Below are 11,624 nucleotides of genomic sequence, written 5' to 3'. Positions count from 1 at the left end.
GGTTTGGGTTGGCGACAATAGCTGCTCAGCACTCGGGTCGACGGCCGTGCCAGGGATAAAGAGAGGGAACTTAGGGTTTAAGAAGGCCAGTCAGGAGGTGTGTCCATGCCGTCCTAGGGAACGTGCCGAGCTGTCGCCACAGGTTTTTCTTTTTTTACAAAGAGGATATTGATTTCTGCGTGCTCGTATTCTGCCCTCCCCCAGGAGGTACCCATCTGCTGTGTGACCCATCATCTCCCCTGCCAGTGGAGACAGGTAAATTGGCTTCTCGGGAAGGCCCTGGGATGTGGGAATCCAGAGGTAAGAAAATGGGAGGAAGCGGATCTAAGGCCACTGTATTGGAGAATATGATTAAGAATTTAAAAAAAAAGGATTCGATGGAGACTATGGGAAGAAAATGACACCCAGCCGGCTCCGTACCCTTTGTGAAGTCGAATGGCCTTCAATGGGAGTTGGCTGGCCACCAGAGGGAACTATGGACTTAAATCTCATAAAGGCAGTCTATGCTATAGTTACGGGAAAGCCCAGACACCCTGATCAGTTCCCGTACATAGACTCTTGGCTGGGAATAGCCCAAGACCCCCCCAAATGGGCCCGTTTTTATGCTCATGGCGGGGAAGGAAAAATCTTGATGGCCCAAAAGATAACCAAGGATGAGAAGGAAATTTTACAGGACCCTGAAGGAGATGAGCTTCCCCCACCGCCGTATTGGATGATGGTTCCGCCAGCTAGTAACACCGTGGCCACCGGAGGAAACAGCCAGAGACCGGTAAGCCTCCCGGACTTCTCAGCGGTCCCGACAGCTCCACAGGTTGTAGAGCTGCCCTCCCGGCAGGCTCCAACCTCAACTGGAGGGGCAATGAGCCCACCGGACTCTACCACCCCGGATGCTGCTCCTACGTTCCCTAAACTCTACCCTCCACTCCCGGTAAGTACTCCTGGACAAGGGGGAGGAACCACTGGAATTAAACAAAGGCTCCGCTCTGCAAAAGAGCCAGGGGAAAAAATACCCTTGCAGATGCCCCTCAGAGAAGTTCAGCAACCCCCAATGATAGGGGAGGATGGTAATTATCACCAAGCTCCTGTAACCTATTACTATCAGCCCTTTTCATCAACTGATATACTGAACTGGCAAAAACACACCCCCTCTTACTCGTTGGAACCCCAGGGCATGACTAGACTAATGGAGACTATTTTCCGCACTCATCGGCCAACCTGGGATGATATAATGCAATTACTATCATCCCTCTTCAGTACAGAAGAGAGATACAGGATCAACGCTGAGGCAAGGAAATGGTTACAGGAGATGGTCCCTGAGGGCACTGCTAACCCAGAGAGGTGGATAGAACAAGCCTTCCCCACTGACAGACCTAACTGGGACCATAATACAGAGGAGGGAAAAATCCAATTAGAAAGATACGGGACAGCGATTATACAAGGGCTTAGAAGGGGAGCCCGGAGGCCGATGGACATGTCTAAACCGGCCGGAATAGTTCAGAAGGGAAACGAGTCACCCTCCGAATTTTACGAGAGACTTTGTGAGGCCTACAGACTCTATACACCCATAGATCCAGAAGCTATGGGCTCCCAGATTGTTATAAATTCGTCATTCATCTCACAAGCATTTCCTGACATAAAACGAAAACTTCAAAAGACCGAGGGAGTTCTATCCATGTCTAGCTCTCAGTTGATTGAGATAGCAGACAAGGTGTTCCGGAATAGGGACACGGAAATAGAAAAGAAATACGAGAAGAGGTATAAAGACGAGCAGAGGAGAACAGATGAGAGGTTTGCAATGTTGGTTGCTGCGCTTGGAAAGTCTTCCGGAGACTTTTCCACCGCCAAAGCAAAGAAGACACCCCCTAGCTTTGAGGTCAGGACAGCCCTCCAACCGGTCCCAACGGAGGCCACGGGCTCCATTACAGCCAAATCAATGTGCCCGATGCCGCGGGCTTGGTCATTGGAAGAATGAGTGCCCAGAAGGAAGAAGGGAAAATAAATCCCTCCCAGTTGCAGAACTCACTAACATAGAGACTGAATAGGGATGCTGGGGCTCAAAGACATCAGGTCCCCGAGAGCCCATGGTAACTTTAAAAATTGGGGACCAAGACATTGACTTTATGGTGGACACCGGGGCAGAATTGTCTGTGGTAACTAAACCAGTGGCGCCACTGTCTAAAAGAACTGCTGCTGTAACTGGGGTTTTGGGAGAAGAAATGGTTAAGTCGTTTTGCCAGCCCAGAAAATGTCAGATGGGGGTCACCAAGTGCCTCATGAGTTCCTCTATATCCCTGAGTGCCCAGTACCCCTGCTGGGGAGAGACTTACTCTCCAAACTGGGAGCACAAGTGACTTTCTCTCCTGAAGAGAGGCCCACTTTTCGGGTGGGCACAACTACCTACTTACTCTCCCTCTCTGTGCCCCCTCAAGACGAATGGAGGCTACATGAGCCTCCTGGAGATAGACAAGACCAGGCAACAGAGTTGGAGAGAAGGCTGACTCAGCTGTTCCCTGAGGTCTGGGCCGAAGATAACCCCCCTGGGCTAGCTAGACACCAAGCCCCTGTAATAATAGAACTCAAACCTGGCGCAACCCTGGTGAGAAAGCGTCAATACCCAATACCCATAGAAGCCCGAATTGGGATTCTGCCTCACATCAACAGGCTAAAACAGGCAGGCATCCTGGTGGAATGTCAATCAGCCTGGAACACACCAATCTTGCCGGTAAAAAAGGAAGGAGGACAAGACTATAGGCCTGTGCAGGATCTCAGATTGGTCAATCAGGCCGCTGTAACTCTGCACCCGACCGTCCCAAACCCCTATACCTTACTTAGTCTCCTCCCACCTAAGACAAGGATCTATACTTGTTTGGACCTCAAAGATGCCTTTTTCTGTATACGCCTAGCACCTGCATCACAACCCATCTTTGCCTTTGAATGGGAGGACCCCATCAGAGGCAATAAGCAGCAGCTCACCTGGACTCGCCTCCCGCAAGGATTCAAAAACGCGCCAACCATCTTTGGAGAAGCCTTGGCCTCGGACCTGGAACCTTTCCAGCCTGAAAGGTATGGATGTTGGCTCCTGCAATATGTGGACGACCTGTTGCTGGCCGCTGAGACCTGGGAAGAATGCTGGGAAGGGACCCAGCGCTCCTCCAATTGCTGGCAGAAGCGGGATACCGAGTGTCCAGGAAAAAGGCACAAATCTGCAAGGAGGAGGTAAGGTATTTGGGGTTTGTCTTAAGGGAAGGCACAAGGTTGCTGGACCAATCTAGAAAAGAAGTAATACTGAGGCTCCCCACGCCTAAGACTCGGCAGCAAGTCAGGGAGTTCCTAGGGGCCACTGGATTCTGCAAGATTTGGATTCCAAGGTACTCTCAAATAGCCCAGCCCTTATTTGAACTCCTGACAGGGCCTGAAGAAAATCCTGTAAACTGGACTGAAAAACAGCAGGAAGCCTTTGAGGAGCTGAAGCTAGCAACCACCTCCACCCCCCCCCCCGCCTTGGGATTGCCAGACCTCACCAAACCATTCACCTTGTATGTGACTGAGAAAGATAAAACAGCCATGGGGGTTTTGACTCAAACCTTGGGAACGTGGGACAGGCCAATAGCTTATCTTTCAAAGCGACTTGATCATGTTGCCACCGGTTGGCCTGGCTGTCTGCGGGCAGTGGCCGCGGTCGCCTTACTGGCACGGGGGGCCACAAAGCTGACTTTTGGCCAGGACCTGATTGTAAAGGTCCCACATGAAGTCAACACCCTCCTTCGAGGAGACCCCCACAAATGGCTGTCAAATTCCCGGATTATTCAATACCAGGGACTGCTATGTGAAAACCCCAACCTCCATATTGAACCTTGGCAGGGTTTAAACCCGGCAACGCTTCTCCCAGTGAGAGGAGGACCCACTCACGATTGCAAGGAAGTCTTAGAGGAGGTCTGTGCTAGCCGTCCAGACCTCTGAGACAGGCCAATTTCAAATCCTGACTGGACTCTGTATACTGATGGCACCAGCCTGGTAAAGCTAGGACAGCGACTGTCAGGCTATGCTGTAGTTACAGAGAGGACTGTTATAGAGGCCGGCCCCTCGCCACAGCACTGGTCAGCCCAACGAGCAGAGCTATGGGCCTTAGTCCGGGCACTGCAGCTGTCAAAGGGCAAGAGAGTGAACGTCTACACTGACTCCCGGTATGCTTTCGCTACACTCCACGTACATGGGGCGCTATACCGGGAGAGAGGCCTTCTAATGGCCAATGGAAAGGACATTAAGAATAAGGAAGAGATCCTGATTCTGTTAGACGCTGTCTGGAGCCCCACGGAGATAGCAGTCATGCACTGCCGTGGGCACCAGAAGGAAGACACCCCACAGGCTTGAGGAAATAGGCTGGCTGATGAGACCGCCAGACGAGCAGCCGAGGACAGGAAAGAATCCGGGGAAATCCCCATGAGAACATTTGTCCTAGCTGAGCTACCCGAGCTGGCCCTAGACTCCCCGACATACACCGAGGCTCTAAACCAGCTAGCTGAAGCGGAGGGAGCCACCAAAACAGAGAAAGGATGGTGGGAACTGCCAGGTGGTAAGCTACTAGTGCCTGAAAGGATGGCCCCCTATCTGGTGAGCCAAGCTCATTGTATGACTCACCTAGGACATGACAAACTGGAGGACTTGATCTGAAGGTATTTTCTGGTTCCTCGCCTCTCCTCTCTATGTAGAATGGAATCCCAAAATTGTAATGCCTGCTCTCAGATTAACGCCGCTCCAGGGTGCAGACCAAAACCCCCAGGCATCCAATTAAAAGGTACCCTTCCTTTTGAACATCTGGACGTGGACTTCGCTGAGATGAAATCACATCGCCATTTTCGCTACCTGTTGGTCTTGGTATGTACATTCTCGGGATGGGTGGAGGCCTTCCCCACCCGAACTGAAAGAGCATCAGAAGTGGCTCGGAGCCTGCTTAGGGAGATAGTTCCTCGATTTGGATTCCCCACCAGCATAGGATCAGATAACGGGCCAGCCTTCATATTGGATCTGATACAACAAGTAAGTAAAGCCATGAATGTAAAATGGAAGTTACACACTGCCTACCGGCCTCAGAGCTCCGGAATGGTAGAACGAACTAACCGGACACTAAAGGAGACACTTTCTAAATGGATTATAGAGACTGACTATTCCTGGGTGGATTTACTTCCCATGGCCTTGCTCAAACTCAGGATGACCCCACGGTCCCATGGCTACTCTCCCTATGAAATTGTGTATGGGAGGCCTCCTCCCATAATAAGACAGGTAACAACTGATATACTTCAGGTAGGAGGAGACGGGATATCACAGCAGATGGAACAACTAGGTAAGGTAATTAATCAAGTAACTAAGTTTGTGCAAGAAAGAATACCGTTCCCCTTGGGGGAGCAAATGCATGAGTTTACACCAGGGGACCAGGTATGGGTGAAAGACTGGAAACATGACTCCCTAGCCCCCCGGTGGAAAGGTCCTTATACTGTTGTTTTAACCACTCCTACCGCAGTTAAAGTTGCAGGCATTGCCCCTTGGATCCATCACACCAGAGCGAAGAAGGCATACAACACTGACCCGGAAGACGCTGAGTGGACCACCCAGAAGGACCCCACCGACCCACGGGGAACCAAGATCATTCTGAAGAGGAAGAAGAGAACGAGATCCCGGACGAGCCCTCTACAGGATGGAGCTGGGTAAACGACTCCTGCTGCTCGGCCTCATCAACGCAATTCTGAACCTGACCAGTGTTCCTGCACAGGACAACGTCTTCATCTCGTGGGCACATTCTTATGCAAACTTCCACAACTCCTCCAACTGTTGGGTATGTGGGGCCATGCCCCTGTCAGTAATGGACGGACTCCCCTGGTGGGTATCGCCACTCCGTTATGGGGACTTTATACCACTGTGTTCCTTCTTAGAGCAACAGAAAGGAACTTTTCTCTCTCTCACCAATCATAACCTTTCTTTGCTCTCCTGGTGTAAGAAGAAGCCATCAATGGGCCAGGGACATAGGGTTACATTTAACATGAACACCAGCCTTACGGAAGTAACAAAGGCTTATACCTCATATATGAAAAATAAAAAGGAGAAGGGTTCTCTTACAAAAGGGGGACAGGCCTCCTGGTACCTTGAGCAATACTACCAGGTCTGGGATGAATATTTCTGGATGACTCCTGAGAAAGGACAGTTGATTACCCCTGCTACTATTTGCTGGGAACAAAAAGAACAGAAAGTTGGATTTGGAGACCACCCCCTAGACCCAAAAGAATTAAAATATATGGGTTATTTGCCCCCTGAACAATGTAAACAAATCTTGGAAGTTACCTATCACCCCAATCAGTCTGTTCAGTGGCCCGGTTCCAACTGGAAATATAATCCTGGAATCCGCTGGGTAGCCCCCAATGGGACCCAGTGGCTCTGTGGGCTTAACTTATGGCCATGGTTACCAGTTGGCTGGGTGGGGCGTTGCACATTAGGGTTTGCTCTCGCCCATGGCAGTATTAAGCCTGGCCTATACCAGCCTCCAGTAAACCTGCCTTATCTGCATGTAAGATGGACACGATCTGTGTTCCAATGGTATGACTATCTTGCTGCCTTGTTTGTACCCTCTGTAGGGACAACAGATATCATGGTTAAGGTAGAGGCCTTAACTAATTTCACTAAACAGGCCCTCTTAGACAGTACAAAAGCCATTGAAGCTTTGAACGAAGAACAAATTCAGATGAGGAAGGCAGTAATTCAAAATAGGATCGCATTAGACATACTCACAGCAGCCCAAGGAGGGACTTGCGCCATAATTAAAGTAGAATGTTGTGTGTACATCCCTGACCTGTCTGGAAATGTATCTACTGCCTTGGAGGATATGCAAAATCAAGTGAAAGCCATGTCTAATGAAAATATTCCCTTTTGGACTTCAGTTCTCCCCTGGGTAAAGGGAGACTGGTGGAAAACCATTGTAACTGTTGTTATAGTAATCTTAATCATACTGCTCTGTGGGCCCTGCTTCCTACAATGTCTTGTGAATTTTGTAACCCAGAGGTTGATAGCTCTCTCATGTGGGTGACAGGAGGGCTAAGGTACAATATATCTCAATGAGTGATGCTCATTATGGAAACTAAGAGCATCAAGAGGGGGGAATGAAGAAGGAATTCATAGGGCCTGGACTCCATCTCAGGCCTGTCCGTGCTGGTCCTGCTTGGCTGCCTCTCCAGCAGACCCCTGAACTCTCTGCTTAGTGCCTGTGGGAACGACAATGGAAGGATAAGACCCCCTCCAGACAGGGGAATCTTGAAGATCACATCCAGGTTACTCATTGCCTAAGAGGAAGCATACCGTAATCACCCCTGTCTCCGGACAGGTCATAAACTTTTTCCGTATCTATCAGGATGTAATCACAGGCTTATCGATTATTAACTGGTTGGAATGTAACTGCGGGCTTATTGATTATTGACTGTTTGAACACATGACACGTACACATGGGGTAGGTGGTGGGTTTGGACATGTACACATGGGGTAGGTGGTGGGTTTGGACACGTACACATGGGGTATAAAAGATTTTCAGAAATGCTGGACGGGGTCCTTGGCTAAGAGGAGACTCTGCCTTGGGCCCGCCGGTGTAATAAACTGCACTCCACTATCTGCATTGTCCTTCTGAGTGAGTCTGTTTCCCGGAAAGCGTGGCTATAACAAAGAGACAAAAAATAGGGACAAGGAGAAAGAGAGAAACAAGCTTGAACTTGGTAACATAGCCAGTCTTGTTCCAGCCCATTTTTAACAAAATCCATTTGACCAACTAAACTCAATCCAGTCTTAAGAGAATCCTGATCATGCACAATTCAATATCTTTTTTTCCTTATACCTTCCACGGAAAATGTTACCGAGCCCAAGCTTGCTCTGCTCATCACACAACAGGCCAACAACTCCAAAAAATGAGGTGTTGAGGCAAGGAAGAGACTTACCTCTCTGGGGAGTCAGGAGACTGAGAAGATGGCAGGCTAGCACCTAAAAATAACCATCTTATCGGGGTCTGAATGCCAAGTTCTTTTTATCAATCAGAGAGAAAGAAGCAATGAGGAACTAAGACAAAAGGCAGAATAGGGAGATGCAGTGGGGAACTAAAGTGAAAGGGTCTTCAGTCCTGCAAAACGTCTCCAAGGGAATGGCCAGCCTTCAGAAGGGGTGTGTTAATCTCTTCTATTCACATGTGGGCAGGGACAAACTATCTCTCCATCAGCTGGACAAAGGCACTTTAGCTTACAGTCAAGCAGAGGGTCAGCGTCTTCCAGGCAAGTCACTGAGTGAGTATCATTATAAAAATAAAAGCAAGTCAAAGGAACAGTTTCCAACATGCAGTCAGCACTGGCTTCCTCCCTGCAACAAAAACTCACCTAGAGCCAGACATCCTGGAATGTGAAGTCAAGTGGGCCTTAGGAAGCATCACTACGAACAAAGCTAGTGGAGGTGATGGAATTCCAGTTGAGCTATTTCAAATCCTGAAAGATGATGCTGTGAAAGTGCTGCACTCAATATGCCAGCAAATGTGGAAAACTCAGCAGTGGCCACAGGACTGGAAAAGGTCAGTTTTCATTCCAAATCCAAAGAAAGGCAATGCCAAACAATGTTCAAACTACCGCACAATTGCACTCATCTCACACAATAGCAAAGTAATGCTCAAAATTCTCCAAGCCAGGCTTCAACAGTACATGAATCATGAACTTCCAGATGTTCAAGCTGGATTTAGAAAAGAAAGAGGAACCAGAGATCAAATTGCCAACATCTGCTGGATCATCAAAAAAGCAAGAGAGTTCCAGAAAAACATCTATTTCTGCTTTATTGACAATGCCAAAGCCTTTGACTGTGTGGATCACAACAAACTGTGGAAAATTCTGAAAGAGATGGGAATACCAGACCACCTGACCTGCCTCTTGAGAAATCTGTATGCAGGTCAGGAAGTAACAGTTAGAACTGGACATGGAACAACAGACTGGTTCCAAATAGGGAAAGGAGTGCATCAAGGATGTATATTGTCACCCTGCTTATTTAACTTATATGCAGAATACATCATGAGAAACACTGGGCTGGAGGAAGCACAGGCTGGAATCAAGATTGCTGGGAGAAATATCAATAACCTCAGACATGCAGATTACATCACCCTCATGGCAGAAAGTGAAGAACTAAAGAGCCTCTTGATGAAAGTGAAAGAGGAGAGTGAAAAAGTTGGCTTAAAGCTCAACATTCAGAAAACTAAGATCATGGCATCTGGTCCCATCACTTCACAGCAAATAGATGGGGAAACAATGGAAACAGTGATAGATTTTATCACATGACTGCAGCCATGAAATTAAAAGATGCTTACTCCTTGAAAGAAAAGTTATGACCAACCTAGACAGCATATTAAAAAGCAGAGACATTACTTTGCCAGCAAAGGTCCATCTAGTCAAGGCTATGGTTTTCCCAGTGGTCACGTATGGATGTGAGAGTTGAACTATAAAGAAAGCTGAGAGCCAAAGAAGTGATGCTTTTGAACTGTGGTGTTGGAGAAGACTCTTGAGAGTCCCTTAGACTGCCAGGAGATCCAATCAGTCCATTCTAAATGAAATTAGTCCAGAATATTCATTGGAAGTACTGATGCTGAAGCTGAAACTCCGATACTTTCCACCTGATGCGAAGAGCTGACTCATTTGAAAAGACCCTGATGCTGGGAAAGATTGAGGGCAGGGGGAGAAGGGGAGGACAGAGGATGAGATGGTTGGATGGCATCACCGACTCAATGGACATGAATTTGGGTAGATTCCGGGAGTTGGTGATGGACAGAGAGACCTGGCATGCTGCAGTCCATTGGGTCGCAAAGAGTCAGACAGGACTGAGTGACTGAACTGACTGCAACAAAAACACATATCTTGCTTTCCTTAAGTTTTGTGGGTTTTTTTACATTGAGTTACTTTTCTTGTTAACACATCTGTAACAGATGGAATAAGGTCTTATTTGACATCTGGTAAACTTAGGTACAACAGAATTAAACTTAACATAGATAACTCTAAGGACATGTCTCTGTTAAACCAACAAGCTTCAGCCACATTCAATAGCAGATATCAACTTAGTACTGAATATTTCCCAGAATACAGGTCCTAATATTTATCTTGGCCAATTTTCTATATATTTAGATTTAATTTCTAAGTGCTTGCTTTCAAGTTTCAAAATTCAGAACTTAGAGATACCAAGAAAATATTTCATGCAAACATAAGCAAAATAAAGACAGAAATGGAAAGGACCTAACAGATGCAGTGGAGATTAAGAGCGGCAGGAATACACGGAAGAGCTGTACAAAAAAAAAGTCTTTATGACCTGGATAGCCAGGATGGTGGGTCACTCACCTGGAGCCAGACATCTTACAGTGTGAAGTTAAGCGGGCCTCAAACAAAGCTAGTGGAGGTGATGAAATTCCAGCTCAGCTATTTAAAAAGCTAAAAGATGATGCTGTTAAAGTGCTGCACTCAATATGCCAGCAAATTTGGAAAACTCAGAAAGTCAGTTTTTATTCCAATCTCAAAGAAGGCAATGCCAAAGAACATTCCAACTACCGCACAATTGCACTTATTTCACATGCTAGCAAGGTCGTGCTCAAAATCCTCCAAGCTAGGCTTCAACAGTATTTGAACTAAGAACTTCCAGATGTAGAAGCTGGATTTAGAAAAGTCAAAGGAGCCAGAGGAACCAATCCAATTGCCAGCATCCACTGGATCATAGAAAAAGCAAATGAATTCCAGAAAAACCTGCTTCATTTACCACCCTAAAGGTTTTGACTGTGTGCATCAAAACAAACTCTGGAAAATGTTTAAAGAGATGGGAATACCAGACCACCTTATCTGCCTCCTGAGAAATCTGTATGCAGGTTAAGAAGTGCTGGTTAGAAACACACATGGAACAACTGACTGGTTCAAAACTGGAAAAGGAGTATGACAAGGCATATTGTCACCTTGGTTATTTAACTTGGATGCAGAGTACATTGTGCACAATGCCAGGCTAGAGGAAGCACAAGCTGGAATCAAGATTGTCGGGAGAAATATTGACAACCTCAGATATGGAGGTGATACCACTGTCAACTAAAAAGATATATAACTTGAGATTTGTGAGTTAAGTTTTATTTGGGGTGAAATGAGGGCCACAGCCCGGGAGGCAGCACCTCAGATAGCTCTGAAGATACTGCCCCAAAGAGGGAGTCAGGGAAAGTCAATATATAAGATTTCAGTGAAGGGGGAGCTCAGTGCAATCGAGGGCTTACTTTACAAAAGTTTTGCTGCCGGTCACAAGGAGCTGATGTCACCAGAAAGGGATTAAGTGATTTTCTAGATTTGAAGAAGTGCAAAGATTGGGATCATGAAATCAGCTCCTGAAAATATCTAAAGACCTGTTCCACCAGATTCCCTGGAGCACAGAGTGCCTCATTCCACCCTGAACTCCTTCAGAGGGTGTTGAAGGTCAACAGCTGCAGCAGCACAGGGGTCAGTCTCCACAGAGGCAGATGGCAAATGCCCTTGTTGTTGTCGATCTTAAAGGAAATCAGCCCTGAATATTCATTGGAAGGGCTGATGCTGAAGCTCCAATACTTCTCCTCT

The 11,624-nt window shown here is 47.3% G+C and overlaps 1 protein-coding gene across 1 annotated transcript; it reads left to right on the top strand.

Moving 5' to 3' along the window:
- The first annotated feature begins 371 nt into the window (after positions 1–371).
- On the top strand, positions 372–5,718 carry LOC122679376. Its single transcript, XM_043880015.1, has 3 exons — positions 372–769; positions 2,904–3,216; positions 5,519–5,718. The coding sequence occupies exons 1-3, from the start codon at positions 398–400 to the stop codon at positions 5,704–5,706; spliced, it is 873 nt and encodes a 290-aa protein (XP_043735950.1). The 5' UTR covers positions 372–397; the 3' UTR covers positions 5,707–5,718.
- Positions 5,719–11,624: the final 5,906 nt, after the last annotated feature.

Source organism: Cervus elaphus, chromosome 21 (assembly GCF_910594005.1).
Source record: "Cervus elaphus chromosome 21, mCerEla1.1, whole genome shotgun sequence".
NCBI lineage: Eukaryota > Metazoa > Chordata > Mammalia > Artiodactyla > Cervidae > Cervus > Cervus elaphus.
Note: the sequence above shows the minus strand (reverse complement) of the source record. Positions and strands in the feature narration are given on the sequence as shown.